At 34.2% G+C, this 25,942-nt stretch overlaps 3 protein-coding genes and 1 pseudogene across 3 annotated transcripts; 1 reads left to right on the top strand and 3 right to left on the bottom strand.

Annotated features, from left to right (window-relative positions):
• Window positions 1-260: 260 nt before the first annotated feature.
• LOC120126124 lies at window positions 261-671 on the bottom strand. The gene has a single exon (XM_039144407.1). The coding sequence runs from the start codon at window positions 669-671 to the stop codon at window positions 261-263; it is 411 nt and encodes a 136-aa protein (XP_039000338.1).
• Window positions 672-9,453: 8,782 nt separating this feature from the next.
• Window positions 9,454-11,837, top strand: LOC120125964 (pentatricopeptide repeat-containing protein At1g62350-like). The gene is made up of 3 exons (XM_039144276.1): window positions 9,454-9,861; window positions 10,492-10,878; window positions 11,447-11,837. Exons 1-3 carry the CDS (start codon window positions 9,562-9,564, stop codon window positions 11,474-11,476), a joined length of 717 nt encoding a protein of 238 aa, XP_039000207.1. The 5' UTR covers window positions 9,454-9,561; the 3' UTR covers window positions 11,477-11,837.
• Window positions 11,838-12,920: 1,083 nt separating this feature from the next.
• LOC120126096 lies at window positions 12,921-18,291 on the bottom strand (annotated as a pseudogene).
• Window positions 18,292-24,558: 6,267 nt separating this feature from the next.
• On the bottom strand, window positions 24,559-25,671 carry LOC120126123. The gene is made up of 2 exons (XM_039144405.1): window positions 25,195-25,671; window positions 24,559-25,137 (listed from the first exon to the last, which is right to left on the bottom strand). Exons 1-2 carry the CDS (start codon window positions 25,669-25,671, stop codon window positions 24,559-24,561), a joined length of 1,056 nt encoding a protein of 351 aa, XP_039000336.1.
• Between the last annotated feature and the right edge of the window lie 271 nt (window positions 25,672-25,942).

The raw sequence follows: 25,942 nt of genomic DNA, 5'->3' as shown, positions 1-25,942 counted from the left end.
GAGCAACAACATTCTTCACGGTGAACTTCAGAGAACACCTTGCGAAGAGAAAAAATAGGCCTGATGCCCAAAATCCAACCACGAACATCATCAAGAGATACTGACAGTCCCGATAGGAATTGAAAAATACATCGTTTTTCAAGTAGCCCTTTGTAGTGTTTGGCATCTGCATCGGTTTGCTAATCGAGAGACTCAAACATATCAATTTGTTGTCATAAGCAAGATAGTTGAGTGAAGTATTAGGTAACAGTGAGATCTCCCTACTTCAAGTTGTTGATTCGACATTTAACGGCAAACAAACTGGACGAGTTTTCCTGATTAGAATACGTCTCATTGGTAGCCTTCCAAATCGAGGCGGTGGTGTAGAGCATGATGTTCACGCTAATGTCAAGCAGCATAGAGTTGAGGAGCCAATAAATAATTATGGTGCTCTTTGTGAGCCAAGTGTCATATTGGGGGTTAGAGGGATCGAGGACTGAAATATTATCAGAGAGATATTGTTGTTTTCGGTGACTTGTGATGAAAATAGGCATGGATTGAGACCAAACAATGTAATTCTCACCATTTAGACAATGACAAGTAATGGATGAGGAAGCTGAGTCTGAAGGAGGTGACTGAACAATGGAATTTTCATCCTCAGATAGCAGGTTGGACGAAGAAGGATATGCCATGACTGCCGAGGAATTGAGAGCTTGGGATATGTCACGAACTAGCAGGGAACACTGCTATAAGTGTCAATCAGAGATTTGAGGAGATCGACGCTAGGATGAGTATCAAATGGGCAGTGCGACAATGAGATATTGTTGACCAAAAAGTTACTAACAGCGGCGGAACATGTACCAAACATCAATAGAACATGTACCAAATAGAGAAACGGGAAGGGATGCCGCTTTGATGAAGGCAACGCTAGATCGGCAATATGACAATAACAGTACGGTGAGGAGAGCAGTACTGTGAAAAAAATGAATCTGTTGTGGTTGCATAACAAGGAAGATGGCGCTGCGAAGAGGTTGTGCTACAAAGAAGATGGCGCTGCGATGAGGACGACGATGTGAGGGATGCAGTGATGCGAGGAGAACTAGGTTGCGATGAGGATGGTGCTATAAATGGTGTGGTGATGGGAGAAGAACAACGCTATGATAGGTGGTGTGTTGATAGGATTTCACAATTGGAAGGACAACAGTGCACAGAATGCACACTGTTGGGCAGGAGGATGGCCAACGACAGTGGCAGCAAGGCTAGGATCGATGTCGGTGATTAATACCATGTAGAAACAGAGTTTTTTGGTTATGGTAAATGGAGTTTTATGGTTTTGGTAAACAAGGCTTTTTTATTCTGAAATTATTTTAATTCAAAAGAAAAATTGCATATTACACAAGAGTATACATGGGATTTTTGTATACATGAATTAGAGACCTAGATAATATAAGAGTCATCTTTTCTACAAATTAGGAGATTGTTGAACTATATTTTGATATAACAATTTATGGCAAAATCTTTTTGGACTTGAATTGAATTTATTCAAATTTTTCAAAAATAATTCCAAGTCTATTTAAGTTGGAATTGAGCATAAATTGTTTTTTAATAGTACTATACTGTATGAATAGTATTGATACTGTATGAATAGTACTGATACTATGTGAACAGTAGTATTGATACCATGACTAGTAGTATCGATACCATGAACAGTACCGATGCTAAAAAATTCAAGAATACAAAAATGGTACCGATACTACTACAGTAATATTGATACCATGAACAGTAGTATTGATACCGTGAACAGTAGTGTCAATACTATCAAGCCCAACGGTCAAAAATTCAAATATTAGAAAGGTAGTATTGATACTCATTGAAGGAGTACCGATACTTCTTGTTCTGGGCAGTTTTATTTTGCAGAAAATTAATCCCCAACGACTCCAAAACATCCCCAACGGCTAGATACGACTTCAAATTCATTTCAAGCTATAAAAACAAGCTGAGGACACTTGAAGAAAGAAGATAATACATATCCAAACATTTAAAATATTATAAGGCATGTGATCGATGCCAACTGATGATAAACATCTTTAGGAGACATGAAATGTCGTTATAAAATAATTTGGAGGTGAAACTTTTCTATGTATGGGGAATAGACTTCATGGGACCCTTCTCATCTTTCTTTAGTGATCTTTACATTCTATTAGCAGTTGACTATGTGTCTAAATGGGTCAAAGACGTGGAAACACCAAGGAATGACTCCAAGATTGTACTCAAGTTTCTTCACAAGAATTTTTTATGAGATTTGGAGCACCTAGAGCTATAATCAATGATGAAGGAAACCACTTTGAAAACAAACACATTGCTAAAGCATTACAGAGATATGGGGTACAACATAAAATTTCTATAGCATACCACCCACTGACCAACGAGCAAGCTGAAGTCTCTAATTGAGAGATAAAGCAAATACTTGAAAAGGTGGTCAAACTCAAAAGAAAAGACTAGTCTTCAAAGCTTGATGAGGCGTTATGGGAATATCTAACAACATTCAAGACACCACTTGGGATGCTACCTTTCAAGCTTATATATGGCAAGGCGTTCCATCTACTTGTTGAGCTATAACATAAAGCCTACTAGGCCATCAAAAGTCTCAACATGGATGCCCAACTAGCCTATGAGATAAGATTGTTACAGCTAAATAAGATGGAATAATTCTAGGCCCAAGCCTATGAGAATGCTCGTCTATACAAGGAGAAAACCTAGAATTGGCATGACAACCATATTTTTTCACAACATTCTCATAGAGCTCAACAAGTGCTCCTCTATAACTCTAGGATCATTTTGTTCCCTAGAAAGCTCAAATCATGTTGGTTAGGCCCATTCGAGGTACACGAGGTTTACCCTCATAGAGTTGTTGATACCAAGAACCTTGATAATGGCATAATATTCAAGGTCAATGGCCAACGACTGAAGGTCTACATTGGTGCCCCCATCATTCGTGACAAGTTTCTCTCCTCTTCCATGAAACATAAGAGTTTGCAGCCACTATCTTTTTCTCATTTACTATAGCATTTTTATTTCGTGTGTTGTGCATAAATAAATTATTTATTTATCTTACTCATTTTTTTTTTATTTTCAGCCTTTATTTTAATATTTCTTTTAGCTTTTCTCATTGGTGATAGAAGAATAAGACCAGTTGGGGGAGCAGCACAGCCCGCAGTGTTGAGATGAGCCTACCCAATATTAAGATATGGAGCCCTTCCTCGCCCAATGCCATGACCATGATAGCCCTATCACAAGAAGGAAGTGTACTAGGCGTTTGAAGAGCAAGACACAGCCAAAGTGAGGTACCTCCTTTCCGTTAACATTTACATTCATGTAGTTTGTTTATTTTAGTTTTCAAGCATTGAGGACAATGGCTTTTTAAGTTTGGGGGAGGTAGTGTTCATAGTTAAGCATTTGCATTTAGTAGTTGTTAGTAGAATATTTTATATGGCATTTGTTAGTTTTGATATAGTCATTGGAATAAATTGATGATGCTCAATGATGATTTTTAAGGTTGTGATTGATTGAATGTACATGATAGCTGAGCTTGATAGAACCAACTTTAAGACTTGATTCTTTGCGATTCATTGATACACCATTGTATGCTCTGCACGTTTAAGGAATTTAGATTTTTTTATGAAATGACTCTTACATGCCTAATTATAACTTGATGATTAATGAGCGTAAATGCTCAATAATATCAAGAAAGGCTTAATTTAAACTCCCTTGTAAAAGAACTTGACTAGAATTTTTCTAACATTGTTAAGCATAGACTAGATACATTCTTACACACATGCAAAGGATTTTGTTATAGAGAAAAATTATTGAATTCTCAGCTCACCTAGCATGTTGAAGTCAATTGTTTCTAAGCACTGCAATTTTATGCCATATAAATGTCTTGATCTGAATTTTGTCATAGCATTCTTTTTGTTTATCACTATCCATTGCTTGAGGACAAGGAAAATCTTAAATTTGGGGGTTTGATAACTCCATAAAAAGGCTATATTTCGTTCCTTTTTTCTTAGGTTATTGGTTGTTTAAAAGTTTATTTCATTGCATATAATTGCATTTAAGATCATGTAGTTACATTTGGTAGTGATGTTTTTGCTACAACATTTTAATGATAAAACTAGTGTTGCTTAATGGGAAAGGTTTTGTTTTGCTAATGATGTGATGGTAAACTAAATGAGAAGCAATGATTTGCTGTAGAATTCAGGATGAGAAGAATTGGTAAAATGCTATAGCATTTCTGGGCGTAGAAAAGACAAAATCGAAAGATATTTTATGGTGTTGTCCAACCTATACGTGAATCCCGCCTACTAGCCCATCCAACCCACACATGTGAAGGGAATAGTCCAGTTTTAAGAAATAAGGATAAGTATATCCCATTATTAAGGGGAAGTTGAAGAGCTTTTGGAATTTAAGACAAATAAATTGGGATTTAGAGACTTTATTGTGAAATTAAAAGCTTCTTGGAAATTGGAGAGTTTTTTTACTATAAATAAGTGAAGATAAAAGAAGACAAAAAAAAAAAGCAACAAGAGGCAAAACAATGAACTCCTTTATTCTCCATTTTTCTTCTTTTCATATTCTTTTCGTGGTGTCCTCTATAGTCGAGCTTCAAAGGGGTAGAAGTAGGACCTTAAGAGAGGCTAGCTTGCTAAGGTGTCTAAGGCAGTGGTTCTAAGTCATGGCGGCATCTCACTTTGGGAGTCTTCCTCATCTTTGTACTTTATTTCTATCTTTTTAGTGGGTTTGAACTTAATTGATGATGAAGGTTGAACTTAGCCCTGCCATGAACTAACCTTATTTGGCATGGGTTTGCTCTGAATGATTTTTATTTTATGCTAATGAATAGTTGGATGTTTTTATGCTTAAATGTTTCTTTACTCATTGTTTTTATTTTAATTACTTAGACTTGTAAGAGCTTTAGAGAGTTAGCCATTTTCTAAGTATAGATGCTTAATATTGAGAGAGTTAGGTTAGATCGACTTGAGAGGTTTTCATTGACTAAAAGAGGTAGGACATAATCGATAGGATAGTTCTACAGTTCACGTTGAGAGGTATTGCTGTAGCATTTTCTTTATCAAGTTCTTTACTAGAGATAGCCTAAGAGCACTAATAGAAAATCTTGTCGAGCAGCATACTCATAGAACACATAGACCATTCTAGACATAGAATATTAATTGTCATAGCAAACCAAGTTATTTATCCCTATAGAAGTTTGATTGTGTAAGGTTGTTAAGTCTTATTTCATTCATTAAAGTTCAGTTTCTTTTGCTACAACATTCTTTTACTGCTTGTCACATTTTTTATTTAATTAATTGCTACAACATTTCCATATTGACACTCCTTACACAAATCAATTTTGCCACAACTATCTTAACCACTTGTCTATACCATATATATATTTATTTAGTGACAACCTTGTGTTATAACTTATCTCGAAACCCCATCAATCCCTATGGAGACGATACTCACTCACTCCTACATTACTTGTTTGAATGTGTATACTTGCACATATTTGCATTTAATTTCTAGCACTCACACAACACAACACCTTCTCTCATTTATCTAAGGACTATATTTGGCATTTCATTCTATTTGTAGTTCTTTGGTCTTTGTAGCTCTTTAGGAATGATTTAGTTTTTTATGGTGGTAAATTGGATAGTGTTCAATTGTTCTTTCTAACCAGATTTCATTTAGCTTCTTGGTTTAAGGTCAAGTATCCATCTTCTATGGTTTCTATGGACGACCTTGTGTGTGATCCTTTCGTTGTTTATATATCTGATATTTTGAGTCGTTCGTGCCTCTCTTGTGCCTCATAGAGCCTGCCACTTTTCAAATTTTTAAAATTTAATATCAATAGAGCTGTTTTGAGTGATAAGAGTACAGAAGGGATTGAGGGTATTCTTCGCGACTCCGAAGGTAAATGTTTGGCCTTTTTCTAAATCAATTGGTTTGGGTCCTCCTATTTTAGTTGAACACTTAAAACTTAAGTTTGCCTTGTCCATATTTAATTTGTTGGATATATGTGATAACTTTCGATTGATTATTAAATGTGATTGTAAAATGACTTTGGAGTGGATCTCTTCATCAGCTTCTTGCTCCCTGCTTTCTTATCTCTAATTCAGGATATCGACCTCATGGTTAAGGATCGTGATATTATTTTCCGCCTAATTAGTAGAAGATGCAACACTTTGGTGGATGGGTTTGCTAAACAATGATTGTTTGAATTTTGAGGCGACTACCAGTCTGTGTAGGGTGTCTTGCTTTTTCTGTTTTTCTTTGTACAGACTGATAGAGTTGTTGTTTATGTTTTAATGGACTTATTATTCTATATTTATATTTATTTTGAGGTAAATGTTCCACCTTTCGTTGTCTGTAAAGTCCTAAATTTTGGGCTAGTAGTTTCGAGTTTACCCAGGAGGTAAGTGGACCCTGTAGAATTTATAATTTAAGTTGTTGATCTTAATTGGGTTGGATATGAGCCCAATTAGCCATAAAAGGGGATTTTTGCATATTAGAAATATGAAGAGGGACCAACAGTGTAATTAGCCCATTTTCTTAAAGATGAAGACTTTATTATCTTTTCATCTTCATATTCTCTTCATTTTTCTTGTCTTTCTATTTTCCCTCTTCTTTCTCTCCAAGCTTCATAGCAAATAGGGGTTTTATCATCCAAGCCTAGAGCTAAAGGAGCTCTATGTCGGGATTTAATCATCAAGGTAATTTATTTATAATCCTTTGGAGTATTAAGTCTCCATAAATTTCAAGAAATTGCTAGAATTTGGATATTTGAGCATGTTTAGGGTTTATATTTGATTTCATGATCAACCCACGTTTTAGGTGTTAATAATGTGTTTTTAGGACACCTTAAGAACCTAAACAACTTACTAAAACTTAAGGACAATATTAGAAACTAAACCAAGTCATTTATGATTATTTTTGGGTGATTCTCTAGCTTAAATAATCTATTTTAGGGTTTGAGTATCGATACTGGTTGAATTGGTGCTAAAATTAGAGATTTCATAAGGAAGTATCGATACTACCAAGGTGAGTATCGATATTGCAGGGGAAGTATCGACTCAGGGTAACAGTATCGATACTAAAGTCCCTTTTTCGTAACAAAATACATTTTTGGTATCGATACTCATAGGGGTATCAATACTTGACCCTAGGGTATCAATACTACATCTAGAGTATCGATATTACCCACTTTGTATAATCATAATTGACTCGATTAATGTCTGTAAGAGATAGGGATTGTCCGTAAGGATAAGACTTAGTCCTGAGGGATGTAAATGTCCAAAGGGGCTCAGTGACACTCGTAGGATTGGTTACAACCAATGTAACCATAGCAGGCATAACACTTCTATGTATCTTCAGTTGAACACGTAACAGATAGCTAAAAATGAAGGATTATTGCTTAGTGAGTACCAATAAGTGGTATGATCGAATAATCGCATTATAAAACAACAAAGTCGTTATTGCAAGAACGACCAACAGTGTTGGACGTACAATTATCCCTTTAATTTTAGGGCAGATTAAGAGAAAACGTAGTAATAATGAATAGAGTATCGCTACCCATAAATGAACCTGAGTTAAATATCAGGCCAACCATAACCACAACCAACAAGAAGTAACCACAATAATCGTCGTGAAGTTTCAAAACACGTAGAGACTTCTATAAAGTAGAGAAAAAATGCACTTCTGTAGCAAACAACTAGATCAATACAGATTATTAGTAATAACAGACTAATAAAGCCTCGCTTAACATTCTAGATTAGAGAACGAGCAAGATTACAGCTAGGGAGAGTAATAAACAGTAATAACTCAGAACAACTAGAAACAATATCAACTAGGATATTATAAAACTAACCTTTATGTGACACTCGGGAAACAGCCAAGACACCCGAGTTACTTTAGTAGTAGGGAGATTGTCTTGTTTGTCAATATGTTCATATATATACCAGTCAGTGCAATGGCACTTTAGATGCCAGCTTGGCGCAGATGCCTTAAGACTCAACGGAGTTAGTTGGCGAGGTGTACATTTTCGATACAGCTCCAGATCTCACCCCATATATTCGAGAGGTCGAGTCTACGTCTCTGATGTAGTTTGGGATCTCAGCCAGGTACCCAAAGGTATTCTGGAAGGCTAGAGGGGTGTGTGAGCTCCGAGATGCAAAACCCTCAGTCGCAGCATGATGCCCACCACAGCTTGTGTGTTGAATAGTAGTATCAGTCTTTCATCTAGATAGTGCTAGCAGAGTCAGTATTGCATTCAGGTAATGTATAGCATAGTTAGTATTGCATTCAGATAATGCATAGCAGAGTTGGTGTTGCATTCAGATAATGCACATGAGCTTTAGTATCACATTAGACAATGTGCACCAGATACAGTCAGTGAGGTTAGAGACCCTTTAGAGGTGTAATCATGGCTAAGCCTTAGCAGAGAATTTAGGGAAACATGAGACCCCTACTTTAGTTATAGAGTAGCTAAACCTTAAGTAGATAACACTTGATATAGATTATACATGTACCTACTTCTTAGTACTATGTCTTCAACGTGCTTATGTTTATGAAATTCTTATGCTGGTATAGATTATCGATTATACTGTTGGGCTTTGTATGCTCATCATTCGTATGTTTTTCGTTGGCATGTTAGTAACATGAGCAGTTCGTAGAGCACCGTCACAGCAGGACTTCCAACATCTCCTTCAGAGTACTATACCATAGCTTAACGGGCATATGTATTTATAGAACCTTACCCATGTATTTAGATTATTAAACTCAGAGTTTGAATTATTTTGGTTTTAAATTATGTGTCACGGAGCTATGGTTTTGTAAAATGTTTTATACAGTAATTTATGTTTTATTTTATTTATGATACCATTCAACGTGTTTGAAAAGAAAACGAATCGGTTTTGAAAATTAAAGATTGTCTCGGTAGACCAATGTAGCACTTTATGCCCAATCAAGTTTAGGGTGTTACAATGTCTATCGACGTATTTTTTGTACGTTAAGGGTTATGAAGGGAGTTTTTAACAAGACCTCTAATTCTTATAAAAAAAAATTGTACAAGGATCAACTCATATTCATAGGTTAGAGTGACTACTTAATTATATAGTTAGTATTGCTAGGATTATTATATTTTTAATTTTGACAATATAGCCACATAATTATTTAAGTGGTTTCAATGTAGTCATTTGTCGTTACAAAACAAATATTGTAGTTGATGAGGACTTTTGACTCATCGTTAATAAATAACAACCGCATCAACTACCTCGTGTGTTTTGTTACGAAAAATGACTACATTAAAAATATTTAAATAATTATATAGTTATATTGTGAAAATTAAAAGTATAACGGTTATATCCATATTAACCCTATAATTCATATAATTAGGTCATCTGAACAATTTATCCTAATTCGAAAGAAATGAATGAAAGACTAGAAGTTGTTAGCCACCGTTACATTTCAGTAGCAAAACACAACATTCATCTTCTCCGTTTAATACAATAATCGAAACCCAGTTTAATGGGAACCCTGCCAGTCCCACAAATGGGATTTATTAAATACCCCCAACAAAAGCAGAAGAAACTTGAGCAACCAAGTACTGTCACTTGTGGGCTTAGAGGAGGAAAAAGGAAACCCTTGTGGAAATCAAGGGTGCTTTCCACGGAAGCCATCCAAACCGTTCATTCCCTCAAGTTAGCCAATTCCGACTCCAAATTACACCATGTTTTCTCCACCAGGCTTTCCAGGTTACTCAAAGCTGACCTTTTGGACACTCTGGCCGAGTTACAGAGACAAAACGAATTCCCCTTATCCCTTAAGGTACCCTTTTTTACATCTATGTATTACCATTAATTTGCATGCTTAAGGTTTAACTTTTATTTTGCTTATAAGTTTTTTTTTACTGGTTTAGGTCTTTGAATTGAAGTGGAAGAACCCTTTAAATCTGTGTTATGATTCGTTTTCATGCTTAATTTATGACTTCTCTTACTTTTCAGTGTTCGTTTGTGGGTTTTTAATTGAAGTGATGTCAGGGTTTTGGTGTTTGAATAGAAATGGAAGTAACCCTTTGAAGCTATATGTATTGTAATTCATTTTCATACTTAAATTTAAGTTTTATATTGATTTCCAGTTTTCAATGCTGAGTTTTAAAACGAAATGTTGTGAGATTATAGGTTTTTTTAATTGAAATGGAAGGAACCCTTTAAGTTATATATATATATATATATATATATATATATATATAATCATACTCAAGTTGTAACTTTTATCTTGCATTTAAGTTTTCAGTTCTGGGTTTTAATGTGAAATAATGTTAGGGTTTAGGTCTTTGAATTGAAATGGAAGGAACCCTATTAATCTATATTGAGTATGATTCATTTTCATGTTTAGTTTATAATCTGTCTTGATTTTCAATTATGGTATTTTAGCTGAGATGATTTCGGGATTTAGGTTTTCGAATTTGTGAGGAAGGAAGTATGGTACAAACCAGACATGTCCATGTACTGTGACATGATTCAGCTGTTGGGAAAGAATAAAATGATTGAAATGGCTGAACAACTTTTTGATGAAGTAAAAGAAGATGGCTTGAAACCGAATACAAGGGCATACACCGAGTTGATTGGAGCATATTTGCAAGTCGGTATGATCGAGAAGGCAATGGAGACATATGACAGACTCAAGGCATCTGGCTGTTCCCCAGATAAGTTAACCTTTACAATTTTGTTAAGAAACCTCAAGAATGTGGGGAAAAAAGAGCTTGCAGCAGTTTTGAAAAAGGATTGTATTGAATATATGGAATATCCTGAGAGATTCCTCGAAGATGTTAAAAAGAAACATGTATGAGAATCCCATTTCCTTTCTACTTGGTTATATGTGTGTGTGTGCACGCACGTGCGTGCCTCATATATCTTTCTATTGGAAGTTATGACTTATGAGTACATTTGTAAAACTATGTTTCTCTAATGGTGATGCAAGGAAGGGAAACCATTTAGGAGAAGCTTAGGAAGAAATATCTTGCTCCATTTGTTATTCAAAGATGACATGATACCGCAGAACTTAGAACATGCTACCAAAAGCTCTAGACGTCTGTTAAGAGTGGAAAAATCGTGATGTAATATTTCTTAGTAGTACCAATACTTGAGGCTATAGTACTGTAACACCCTAATCTTATGGATTTGCGTTAAAAATATGATGTTTTCACTATTGCTTAGTAAAAGAGAGGACTGAGGAGACAGAAATAGGAAGTATTGCTGTTGATCTGATGATTAGGCCTGCACGTGATTAATATCATATTACGAATACGAACTACCGTGTCATTGCTTAATATATTTGACAAATTTGTAGTGTTTTTCTGACGCGGATTTTATTTTTCAAAGTGTCTGAATTGCTGGTTTTTCTGTTTCAGTCAAAGAGGCAGCAACTGGATCTTGTTTGACAATTTGCAGTCCTATGGTGACCGAGATCGTAACACCATTAGTGCAGATTCAAGCTTCTAGAGAGCAAGACCTAGTCCGGCTCGGCTCTTATATGAGATGTCGTTTGCAGATTTTCATTGATGCGGATGGACTTGCGTAGCAAAGTTGTTCTCGATCGACCCCACTCCATGATTGTGTATCTGCTCAATGTTCCGGTTTGAAATTAGGATTTGTGATCTTGATCAACATCTACCATACTTTGTTTCTCAGTAAGTTATGTAGGAAGTGAGTATCAAGAACAACATTATAGATTAATTGCCTGATTTGTGTTTTAACAGATTGAATTCTGATAATATCAAAAACAAATCTGCCCTTATACACATACACATGCATGCATGTTTGCAGTGTAAACTGTAGCTCCATATTTTTTTTATCATGCTCGGATATGTTCTTGGCTAAGTGCTCATTATTATAAAGCCTTAATGATTCCTTAAATTTGGTAATTCAATTGTAGTAATGCAAAGCTGTTCAACAAGATCTTGAACTATACATACATAGAGTTGTAAATGAACCGAGTTTGAACGAACAAAGTTATTATCGTGGTCGTTTGTCCTTTTTTTAAGGTGTTCATATTTGGTTTATATTCATTTAAAAGTTTTAATATTTTTTGTTTATTATTTTTTAAGGTGTTTGTGTTCGTTCATTTAGCATTCGCAAACACGTTCATTTAACACTTGTAAACACATTCGTTTAATGCTTGTCAACATATTCGTTTAACTTTTGCAAACATGCTCATTTTACATTCGTGAATATATTTGTTTAATGTTGGCAATCATGTCCGGTTAATGTTGGCAATCATGTCCGGTTAATGTTTGGCAACTAACACACTTTTTATCCATTAATTTGCAAGGTAAAGGAAATAGTAAAATTACTATTCTTATGTTCTTTAGGCTTCACAATTTGAACTCCAAAGTTCACCTTATGTTCAATTTAATATCCATCTTTACTAGTATTTAAAATAAAAAAGGACAATAAATTGAGCACATGAGTCGATAAACAAACTTATAAACGACTTGCTAAATAAACAAATGAATTGATAAACGAATTTATTTATGAACATAAACGAATCAAATACACTATTATTCGTGCTCGTTCGTTTATTAAATGAACATAAAAAATTTGTTCATATTTGTTTATTTAATTTAAAACGATCATAAATGAAGATTCTGTTCATATACACCCGTATATACATACGAATAGTTATGTCAAACATGTTAACCGTATTAAGAACAGCCATGACAATGTCCGAATTTGTGCAATGAGACTGAACGTGTTTGTAATCGCAAAGGCCGAAGGGGAGCATATATAGGTGGTATAAAGTAGACCAACAAGAACAACACAATTAACAATACTGTCTATAGGCCCCACCAATATGGATCGGTTCAAAAATTGTCATCTAAATACACAAACACCATTATCTTTTATATCTATTGATGGAAGTCAAAACTTGTTATACAAGGAAAATGTTCTTGCTTTCCAAGGTTGATGTGTATTACATGAAACCTATGTTAGCCAGTCGTAATTTTCCCTAAAGTTATTTGAATTCGTCAACTATGGCTGATAAACATTTGAACATGGACCTATTAAACCACCAAATAAATTGGGGGGACCCTAGAAAACCCACCAAATTCCAACACCCCTAAGTCCAGGAAACATAGCATGCCACAATACAAGGAATACTTCTTGGCCGCTACACGAACACATAAAACATGCTCATAACTCTCTTAATCACTTTTATCAACAAACAAAGAGAATTTAAAAAGATGAAATTGAATAAATAACATAACATAAAATTTAAGCTCAACTAGCTAAGTGGCTGGGAGACTTGTTAAACATCCTGTGCCATACATAAGCCCTAGAAAGTACCGTTTCAAGCTCTTGACATGTCCAGTTTGAGTTGAAGGCGTTGAAGGAACAACACCATCTCTTGGAAGTCAAGCTTTTGAAGTTCATCTGACCACTGAAACATATAGAATAAAGCTTTCGTCAATCAGGGTTTTTTTCAGTTTTGTTGCGATTATGAACAAACATGACGAGAAAAATGTTTCAGGATGCATCCGGCATCAAAGCATCATTAAAACAAAAAGAACTGCGGTTGAATGATTAAGAATCACAAAGTAAAGCTCATCTATGTTGATAGGACTCTTCATTTTGCTTGAGTACACGAGTCTAATGCATATTAGGATATGGGTATGTGACCAAGGAACATACATACCAGTGTTGACCTATCAAAACTCACAAGTCACACCCAAGTTCGAGTAACATAGAAGCTCAGAAGCAGTGTTCATGCGAAAATGGAAAAGTTGCAAAGTGTTGTTCCTTCTGAACCATGCAGAAGCAAAGTTCAAAGTAGAACATTACAACCTAACATAAATGATGCAACTTGCAAGTAAACAGGCTGACTCAGCAATCTAGGAAAACCAGCATCTATAAATTTAAATAATGTAAATTTGTGAGAATACAAGCTTTTAGGCATATGAAGTAAGCTGTAAGAGATGCTTGCTATTAGTTTGATGCCCTCAATCCAACATCTTGCCCTTCGTCATCATCTATGTTACTTGGACTAGGGTGTCCGTGTCGGATACGGATATGTTCAATTTTTTTTTTCTGTTTTTCCATATATTTCAAAGTTCCTTGGATATGCCCATACCTATTTATAGATATGCATCAAATGTGTTGACATTGATACTTCAAGAAAAATGAAGTCTCGGAAAACATAAGCAATCATCATCTTTTTTAAAAAGAAATTATGATTATTTCTCTATTAGATAAGGAAAAGAAAGGAAAAAAAACACTGAAAATTGAACAATTACCAAAGTTGCATCTCCTTAAGGTTGCAAAATGCAGTCAATGATGAAAGCTAGTAAAACAGTTCAGCACAAAGGAAGCTAGAGTGCACACCGTTAAAAGGAAACTGGCAAATATGTACACAAGGAAATCCGGAAGTGCATCTCCTTCAGCAAGATACGTGTCCCATAGACGGGTTACTAGGTGAAAAGGGATCTGTTAAACAAACAAAATAAATAAATAAAAGTTGAAGCATTTGGTCAGTCATACATCAAAAAATAAATCGAAATGCAGGATAAACCAATGAATGTGGGTAATGCAATGAAACCTTACCTCACGTATAAACAAACAGTTGAACCAGCAAAAAGCAAATTGAAGATATTCAAGTCCTTGGTTCTCCATATGTCTATAAACAGGTTCTGGTAGAAGTTGAAGAACAGAGAAGTCACTTAGACAAATGAAACTAGAACATGAAAACATAAACAGAAGTTTACGCGAATAATGAAAATTGCAAGCACATCATATAGGGGAATATTAGATAGGGAAATAACATCTTTCTTTCCATCATAACCAAACAATGAAAACACAGAACCCCCTTCCCTATTCACCCACAAAAAAAGAGTAAAAATAATGAGATCCATTAATTGGCCAAGTGGTCAAGGATGCTCATGTTGTTCCACCTTGTGTGGGTTCGAAACCTAGTATATGCCTTGAGAATGTGATACTTCTATACTTAATAAAAAAATAAAATAGTAATAATAATGAGCTGGTTCTTTTTCTGTAACATCAAGAAAAAAGGGTGTTCCTGCACATGCATTCCCAACATCTTTCTTTCTTGTGAACTATTACGAAACAAAATTTACTTGGTAAATGATGACTTAAAATCCCTTCATAAAGCAGAAAGTGGTTGAACTCATAAAAGGAGAAATTTTAGGGAGAGAACCGAAAAGTCTCCATAGAGTTTACCATCAATGCACCTAACCAATTCCTTCAGCTTAAATACAAGCCTCTGGATTCCCGGTTGAGCAAATGTGTAATGGTTTTGCATGCCATCAAGCAACTTTGATAAGAACCAGTAGCAATCAGCTTCTATGTCGGATATCTTCTCAGAAGGCATATCAGACATTGACCAACTATCTGTGCTCCCTGCTAAGTATTCCAATAAGAAGACTCCTAGAAAGGGTGTTACAAGATCATTTATACCCTGCACAAATCCACTTGCAGGATGCCGAATGGCCCTGCACATGAAGTTGAAGTGCAGCATCGGTTACCCACAAAACAACACCACTATCTCAAAAGTTGCTTCTAAGAAAATGTAAACCAATGTTAAAAGGCTGGACTAGAGGCCACACTGGTTAGACCTCCATTCCCGGTTCAACTGGTTCAACAAGGCAATTCAATGTTTCCTTGAGTTTTTGATGTTTAATACTTTAAACACTTAATTTAATGTAAAATAAGCTATAAAAGAAGTTAATAACATTAAGACTAATATTAATATCTTAATATAAACTAGGATTAAAAGTGCATATCTCATAAATTAAAATAAATACAAAACCAGTATTTTACCATCCAGTCCGGTCTTTTAGTGGTTGAACAGTTTATATAATCAAACATTTCAATATTAAAAACTAAAGTTTTACATTTTTTTTAAAAAAGTATTGAGTTTTGCATAAGAAGGCCATCAATAAATGTGAATTCATCAACTCAAATAGTATCTTACCACGTATAAAGAATGTGCTTCAAGGATTTTTGAACTTGAGCTTGCTGAAAGAAAGCAACATCAGATACAGTCCTCGGACAATCGAGGGAGATCTAACAAACAGAATAAACTGCGATTTTAATTCAGGCATAGAAGGCCAACAATCAAGTTTGAGAATAAAACAAGGGTTAAACGTACCTGGCGAAGCATACTAATCTCATCAGCAGATTGTTCAGTGTCAGGAATGTCATAAAATTGACCAACACAATCAAGATACTCAACGCGTTTCCTCCTTAGATGGTGCATATCCCTGTTGCCAGTTCATACAATTTCAGAGCAGAAATTTATTTAATAAAGACAATCTATATCAATCTGATAAAATATTAGTTAACCCAGGATATTAAGTATGAGACATGCCCGATTTTTTTTGTCTAAAAAGTGTCTTCATTGCTACCATTAATTGGAATACAAAGTCAGCAAGACAACACAACAAAGGGAAAGCCAAACTCCTTAAGAAATTGCATTTGGAACAAACGAAAACCAAATAACAAATAACTCCTAAAACAGATATATTTGATGTTAAAACACAAAGCATAGTACCATCGCATCATTAAATGGAAACAGATCATTAAACTAGGAACGCAGTAGCTAAAATGATATAAAGCTTTAAAAAGGCAGAATCCAATGAGTCTTACAAGAAATATTTATACGGAGGATTTTACAAAGTTGATAATATTAAAGTTGGTACCGTGGCAGCAATTAACAAAAAATCATTACTTTACATAAAAAAAATCACTGCCTTTGCAGACAAGAAGAGTAATGAATTGGTTCATAGAGTTCAAGTCCACCTAATGCCTAAGTCTGATAGTTCTGAGCTTACCAACAGAAGTCTCCATACATTAGGACACATGTAAGGTGGAACACCACTCCAAGCTAACTCACGTAATCTCTCTACAAAAGAGACATATTAAGCTAATCAAAACTACGATAGTGTGTGTGTATATATATATATAAAATTGTTTTCGAAGCAAAAAAGCAGATATGGTACTTAAAATGACCGTTTGTCCTGAGAGCTCTCTCGAGAACTTTGTAACCCTGGCAGAATCAGTAGCTCTTGTGCCCATTTCAGAGCTCTGAACTTCATTGGCAGCTTTCTCGATCTTCAACTTGGAAGATCTTGACTTATTAACAACTGTATTACTATTTGAGTTATTTGTATTTCTGACCCCTCCCTAAATGAATAAATGTTTTTAAGGATATCACAAACTTTTAAAGAACTCTAAAGTCACACTAGTGAAAGAATAAATCAGTGTTCATTATTTTAGTAATAGAATGAATAATACACACTTTCACTCTAAACCTCACCTCTAAAGACTTGTCCATATCGTCACTTGTGCCAGCATCGCTATGTGAGACGCTTCTTTGATAAGTGGGTGATTGTTCTTGTAAACCTGAATCATGAAGTTGATCTGTCCTTCTGGTCAATAATACTTTACCCGGAATACTGCGACCTTTAAGCAACCTTGATAGGACTCATAAAAGAAATAATCATTTGCAGCTAAAGCAATAAATATGGAGTAAGCTAATTGCAACTCATGTTAACATCAAGCTTCAGCCAATTGCCATCATGAAATCCATTCTCAGCAATGTTATCATTGGTAAGCATGTCTAAAAGCAACAGTTTTTTTCCATAACCTTTATGAACTTCTCACATTTATAACCATCCTTTCTATTCTCGGGAAGAACCAAGCTAAAGGAGTAACATTTCTACTGCATAATGTGATTATACGATTCTCCAACAACAATGACATGATCAAATTACAACATACACCAAATCAGACATTTCTAGAGGAAAAAAGGGGTCTTTCAATCTTAGTGCAAAGATAAAAGAATCAACTTCCAAAAAAAGGGTTTTCAATCAACGCACAATTTAAACTAAAAACCTAATTGGAAAATTTGGGAAATCAAAGTTTTCCCGCTAAAGATGAAAATTCTTCCACGTGAACTGAGAATAAGAAGTGAAATTCGAAAGATTCGTAGATATTAGTCAATTGGGTATCTAAATCTAAATCCAAGGGCAAAACACAAGTTAAAAAAAAAGGAAAATAATGAGAAATTGGAATGGTTAAAAAGGGGTACCCTTGGACATTTTCGAGGGTTTGGTTTATTCTGGAATCAAGGCTTTCTTTGTTACGCTGATGTTCTTCGCCACGGCTGTTGTTGTTATTCATGGTTTTGTTATTCCTTGCTTTTCTTTCTCTTTCGTTATTTTATTTTTCTTCTTCCAAACCCCATTATGCAATAACTTAAAAGTGTGGAACCAAAACAGAAATCATTAGTTTAAAGATTGTTTATATGATTCAATCTCTTCATTTTTTATGTTAAGGTGATTAGTAGTATATGTTATTTTGACGATGAATGTTCAATCATGCTGTTGGTGCTGGTGTTCGAACCTTTAGTTTCTTTTATGTTAATGCAATAGAATTTACATTTTGAAGGTAAGGATTAGAAATGATGATTAAATTATTTTAAAATTTATTTTTTACATTTAAAATTTTATAAAATGAATATTAAAATTTATATTTTATTATAAAACAAGTCTCGTATTATTGGTCATTATTTCAGATGACGCGACAGATTAAAATTGATGATATTTACTATTTTTTACAATTGATAAAAAATAGCAGCGGGAAGATGGATGTTGCTCGTTGTCGAAGAATCAAACCTAGAAAGTTTTAAACTCAATCAAAGAATGAGAGGGAAGGAATAGGATGTGGGTGGCGTAAAGATGATTAGGGTTGCTAGAATTTTAAGACAAAGCAATATTAAGACAATAGATAGAAAGAACAAGCCAAAGACAAAAGACAATAAAGATAATGAATGTAATAAGATGAGAATAACTTAGCCAAATTATGGTTTTGGCAAAATCGTTCCTCAAATAGAATTAAATAATATGTGTTAGAAAGATAACAAAATTAGAAATATAAATATGCAAACAGAATTGAAAAAGGATAAACGAATCAATAGAAAAACTGAAATTGAAACTTTCTCCTGGTAGGTATGGGATAAACTCAAACTTGGTTTAATGGAGGTGGTGGGCGTGTAGTTGATGTAGACGATGATAGTCAATGGATAAGTGTCCTACAAACCCTCCTAATCGCAATTAATTAGGCAAACTCGATAATTGGCTATAACCAGCACTTTTAATCACAATGAAGAGGCAAACCGGAGTGTAAGGATCTCTCTCACAAAGAACTTGATGAAAAGAAGCTTTAAAGACATAAGTAATCAACACTTGCAAAGATAAACTCTCAATGTATTGTATTCAAGAAAATATGTGATTAAAAAGGTGGAAGGATCATCCTTTATATAGGTTTGTAGGAGTTCTTGTTGTAACATTACTAAGTATTAAAAATAAGAGTAAAATAAAAAATAAAAGCAATCCTAATCTAGGTGAAGTGGATGACATGAATATGAGTCCTTGATGTTGTGTTTGATCCAATAGTGATGATGGAAACTAGGAGTTTGAAAGCATGATTAAGTCCTTTAGCTTGTAGGATGAGATGGACGACCAAAATGAGTCTTCTAGAAGGTGATAGACGACCAAGATGAGTCTTCTAGAAGAAAATAAAATAACAACCATTATAATTGTCTAAATAACTGAAATCCTAAAAGGGAAAGTTATCTCAAGCTTTGTAAATTTAGCAATGTGCAACATTACAAGATGTTTTCCATTCAAAGGGGCTTGAACGTATTTTCAAGATTATCTTTGTGATTCTTGCAATTTGATCCTGAAATAGTTTCAATTTGAGCTGTGGTGATCCAAGTTGATGTGGATGGTAAGAGATGTGGATTCTCTTCCTGAAAGTCTTCAATCTCCTTATGGGCGTATAAGCTCTTGCTGATGAAGGCTTGCACAGTGGTCTTAAGCTTGTCTTTAAGATGTTTGGTATGTCTCCATGTGATTGGGCCAAGTAGAAGAGTAAGCCCATCTACTTTAGGATTGTGGCATGTGGTGCATATATCAACAAATAAAAGCAACTAGTTATATTATAAAAAATAAGACATTCAAAATTATAATGAATGTTTACAGTCATAATTGTAAACTAAACACGTAATTATGACATTCTACTACTATTTGCAAAAAATTAGTCACTTAAGATCATACAATGACCATACAAGGAAAAAAATGAAAAACTCAAAAAAATCGAACAAAATATATACAAATAAATTTGACTACATCGACAAATGAGTCACAAAAGAATATCAAAAATACTAAAATATCACCGACAAATGTAAATCAGAGTCAAGCATCATGAGAAAACTATATACAAATGCAAACTAAGTATCAAAATCCAATTCGATGGTCTAAAGCAGGAAAGATCAATAAAATAACAAATACTCGTCATCTTGATTGGTCCAGGTGGCGAGAAATCCAACCTTGAGAAAAAAACAAATGAAAAAAATGATCAAACAATTGATAAAGAAACCAAAAAAGTGTCAAAAGACAGAGAAAATTGTGTCAAAAAAAGAAAGTGTGTCATAAAGGTAGAATTTTAGAAACAAAGACGAGAGATAAGAAAACAAAAAATAAGAAATATTGATGGTCGAAAACTAACACCAAGGTTAGTGTCACCGTCTATCAATCAAAGATGAAAATAAAAGAGCAAGCATCGCTAGAGTTTTTTTTAGATGAGAGAATCCTATCTTAAGTTGTATTTTTTTAAAATAATTGCTTAGAAATATTAAATAAATCATCCAATAAAATTCAAATTACAGTTAAAGGATCAAATGAGATATTATCCATTAATTTTAATATGTGATGTCATTCCTTAATAACAACTAATGATAGATAACAATGTAATGCCCATTTTATAACAAAATATAAAGTTTAATACTTATTTTTTAAAATTTTAAAAGTTAAAAGATCAGTTAGAATCATTTGGTGACCAGTTTTAACCTTTATCATTTCTTACTTATGCATTAATAAAATGAAATTTCTAATACAACGTCATTTTTTCTTTATACCTTGTTTCATGCATCTTAATAATTATTAAATCATTTCTTATTGTCTTATGATAAAAATATATGTATTTATAGAATGTCTAAAGAGAATATATGCTATTGCATTTTCCACATTATCTAGGATAAAGACTTTTAATAAGTATAAGAACTAGAGGAAAAGTTCCCCTTGAACATATTTTCAAAATTTTTGAAGTGTATGTGGAGATTTAAAAAAAAAAAAATAACTAGAAAGAAGTATGATTAAGAAAGCCTTGAAGTTATAATGAGAAGACGAAACAATAAAATATCTATGTACACAGAAGATGAGAACAGACATGCAACTAGGGAAGATGAAGTTTATAAAAGATTTTGCACTTGACATGAAAAAAATTTGATGACACAAAATTTCAAGCATTAAGAGCACATCATTGTTTTGAAAACCGGATCGGACCGGCCGGTTCAATCGGTTCAACCGAGAACCGTTGTCTAGTCCGGTTCAATCTACACCGGTTGAACCGCTGAACCGTTCGAACTGGACCGGCTGAAAATCAGAAAAAACCGGGAAAAACCGCCAATTTAGTTTTTTTTTTTTTTTTTAAATTAAACCAAATAACGTTGTTTGTTAAACGAGCCAAGTCGAACTCGAGTATTGCTGAACTCCACTCAAACTTGAAAACTTTAAAAGTAAGCTCAACTCGACTCAAACTCACGAGCTAAAAATTATCAAGTTCAACTCGAACTCGAAATATAATATTGAAACTTGAACTCGAAAAGGCTTTAACTCAAAAAAAAAAATTAGAAGCTCGATTGAAGCCTAAAATTTGAGCTTGATTAAAGTGAAAGAATAGTTCACTAAATGCTCACTAAAAGGCTCCATGATTTTGAATGTCAAATTACCTCTATTATTTATAGAAGTTAGTTGGGATGCTCTTCTATGTTTCTTTGCCATGTGGGATTGTTTTGTTCTCATATTTTTACTCTTTAGACTTTTGGGATGCTCTTCTATGTTTCTTAGCCATGTGGGATTGTTTTTAAAAAAAAATTATACCAAACAATATCATTTTGTTATGATTTTTTAGCCCCAAATTTATTTTTTAATTATAGTTATATAATTATATTTATTGTTTAATATGTTTTACCTTAAATATTATGTTGTAGTTAATTTAAATCATTTTGCTTCACTTGATTTTATGGTTTTTAACTTATATATGTTATGACTTGCTTTGAATATGACTTGTGATATAAAAAAATTATTTTTTATTAAATATTTTTGATATTTTTATTTAATTTTTTAAATAATTTTGACGTCGTCCGGTTCTTCCGACCGGTCGGACCGGTTCGACCGGTTGAACCAGTGAACCGGTAGCATGACCGGTTCGCTAACCGGTCCGGTTCTGAAAACCATGGAGCACATGCATAATAGAGAATATGTTCGTGCATTCATGATAAATTCATTTCACATAACTAATGGCATACACACATGTATTAAAAGTAAAATTGTTAAGAGCAAGCCTAACATGATTTGCTATAGAGGAGTGAAGTACATTATTATGATCAATCCAACATACTTTGCTATGGAAGAATTGAGCAGATTATTATGACCAAGCCAACATTCTTTGTTAAGGAGGAGTGGAGCAGATTATTATGACTGAGTCGAATGTCTTTCTTTTTTTTTTATAGAAAAGTGGAGTACATTATTAGGAGAGAACACATCATCCTTTTCTTTTATATAGGAGTGAAGCAAATTGTTATGAACGAAGCCAACACCTTCTGTTATGTAGTAGTGGAGTAAAGAGAGCCCAACATCCTTTTCTATTGAGGACTGAAGCAAATTTTTATGATCGAGCCTAGTATCTTTTGCTATGAAGGAGTGGAGCATATTATTAAAAAGCGAGTCCAATATCATTTACTATGGAGAAGTGGAGCTAATAATTAAGATTAAGACCAATATTCTTTGTTATGAAGGAGTGGAGTCGATTATGAAGAGCGAGTTCAATATCCTTTTTGTGTGTGAAAGTGATGAGAATTATTCTGACCGAATTCAACATCTTTTGTTATGAAAATGTGGAGAAAAATATTACAAGTGATCCTATCATCATTTTCTATAGTAGAATGGAACAAAATTAAGAGCAAGCCCAACATCATTTTCTATGGAGAAATGGAGTAAAATTGTTGAAGAGTAAGTTCAACATCTTTAGCGTAGGAGTGAGTAAATTATTTGAAGTTATCTGAATACAATTTTTCATTTTAATCTTTTCCATATTCATGTTTCTCAACAATGGACAAAATAGGACTACTATAATATTTTTTTTATCTAGGTTTAAAGTTTAGAACCAGATCTAAACAAAACCCAAAACCTATATAACCAAACATTAATCAACCCAACACCCATGCCTTGATCAAAACCTACCCAAATTCATTCAAACAATACAAACCCACCTAACCCATATCCCCCCTAAAAAATAACCCCTACCTTTAGTAGCCATTGCTTTTATGATAATCATCGACATATTCTTTCATCGAAAAAAACTGTCACTATCTCAAATGTCTAAATACTAGCGAATATTCGAATGGTTTCCTACCCAAAGTGAATCTTATCCTAATAGATTATAACTTCATCTAAATCCATAAAAACTAGCACTTCTTATTAGATTATAACCATAAAAACCTTATTTAAACCCCCAAACCATACCAAAAACTTACTTTTGGAAAGTAAGACTTGTAAAAAGAAAAAGGACTGAAAGATGTTAATACCATAAGAGGAAACATAAAAAATCACAACGATGAATGTACTTTTAGATCTTGGGCATGCTAGTGTTAAACAACGAATCTCCAAGCTTGATAAAGGTTCCATCGATTTTTTTTAAATCTACTCAAATTCAATGATTTTCTTGAGATTCTAATACTAAAATCATCTTTAGGGTGAAAAATTGAGAGAAATATATATATTTTTTTAAATTTTCAATCATTATTAGTGGTGGCTAACAATGATAGATAATGGTAAGCAGATGTAGTTAAGCCGATTTTGGGTTGATCTCTCAAATTTCAAAGAGTTTAAACCGGGGAAGAGGTAGCCTAAAATAAAAAATGCTTTAAAATGAAATCATGATTTCAATTTTAACTCATATACTAAACATGTTTGCCCACCCGACTTGGTCGTCTAACCTCGTAGGATTCACATATATTTTTTTTGGATAAATCAAGATTTTATTACCCAAAAATAGCAACAAGCTGCTAACAAAACAGTTCAATCAAGGAACAAGCTGCTAACAAATTAGACTATATCCCAATGATTACAAATAGATAAGTTAATGCTATTTAATCTGTTGAAAATTCTATTACTTAGAAGAGTTCCTACCATCTCCTTAATAGCTTTGATAATTTCTGCTTCAGTTCTGGAAGTTCCTTTGAATATCCAACGATTTCGTTCTTCCCAAATGGTGTAATTAAAGGCGTTCCATGACAGCTTCAGAATGCAAGTTAGCAGTGATTTACCTTTCTATGAAGAGGTTGCCCATTACAACAAAATAGTCCAATTTGAGAAATTCCTGTTCAGACCAGAAAGTTGCAGAATTGATTTCCAAATAGAAGCAGTCTTCGAGCATTCGGCAAAGAGGTGGTTCCTAGTTTCCGTTGCTTCCGAGCAGAACATGCAAAGATTGTTTGTAATAAGACCAAATCGTTGCATTCTGTCCTTAGTGGGAGACGATCCAAAATAATCATCCATGAAATTATGCTATGCTTCGAGACATGTAGAGGATACCAGAGAAGTTTGTGCCATGCAACTTTAGCATCTCTAGGGCGGATTTCTTCCCAAATCTCTTTAGTACTTTTTACTGCTATTACACGCACTGTTTGAGCAGCATTTCTGAGCTTCAGCATTCGCTTAAAGCTCCAGCTGGCAGATTGCGGTATTTCCATGGTCCAGAAATCATGCTGCTTAATTATGTAGGATTGAAGCCACGCTATCCAAAGAGAACCTTCCCTTACAAGTAATTTTCTGATCAGAAACATTAGGCAGGCGTTGTTCCATGATTTGATATCCTTTAGTCCCAAACCTCCTTCTGATTTTGGTTTACAAATTTTCACCCAACTCACCCTTGCACCGACAGCATAAATGTCTGAACCTTTCTAGAAAAATCTGGAACATAATTGCTCAATCTTCTTGATAATGGTCTGTGGTAAAACCAGATTTCTACACCAATAATTCGCAACGCTATAGAGAACTATCTTTATAAGCTCAACTCTGTCTGTGTAGCTCAAATTCTTTCTAGACCATTGGTGAAGTCTGCTCTTGATGTTGTCTAGCAAAGCTTTGCAATCTTTATCGGTAAGCTCTCTGGTGACAAGAGGTACCCCGAGGTATCTAACAGGTAACTTTCCTTGTTTGAAACCAGTATAGTTGATGATAGATTCAAGATTATGAGCCGAAATACCTGCAGTGAAAATCTCACATTTACCTGCGTTGAGCTTCAACCCAGAATATTCATAAAAACAGTCCAAGACAGTAATCACTCCCATAACAAACTCAAGGTTTCCTTTGCAGAAAATCAATAAGTCATCAGCAAATGACAAGTGGGTGAGTTCAATTTTCTTGCATTTTGGATGGAAGGAAAAAATCCCTCTGGAAGCAGCGTTATTGAGAATATTAGAGAGCACATTCATAACTAGAACAAATAAAATAGGGGAAAGCGGATCACCTTGTCTGATTCCTTTTGCACCCTTAAAAAACCAACCAAGCTTTCATTAAGAGCAATGGAATATCTAGCATCGTATAGCATGAAAAATCCATTCGATGAATTTTGTAGGAAAATCCAGAGCTTTAAGAACTGCATAAATAAAGTCCCAATTGATGGAGTCAAAAGCCTTTAAAGATCAATTTTCAGTGCACATCTTGGTGATATGAATTTCCTCCCATATCCTTTAACAATTTCCT

Source organism: Hibiscus syriacus, unplaced genomic scaffold, assembly GCF_006381635.1.
Source record: "Hibiscus syriacus cultivar Baekdansim isolate YM2019G1 unplaced genomic scaffold, ASM638163v2 tig00110450_pilon, whole genome shotgun sequence".
NCBI lineage: Eukaryota > Viridiplantae > Streptophyta > Magnoliopsida > Malvales > Malvaceae > Hibiscus > Hibiscus syriacus.
The sequence above is the reverse complement of the archived record's forward strand: the minus strand, read 5'-3'. Positions and strand labels throughout refer to the sequence as shown.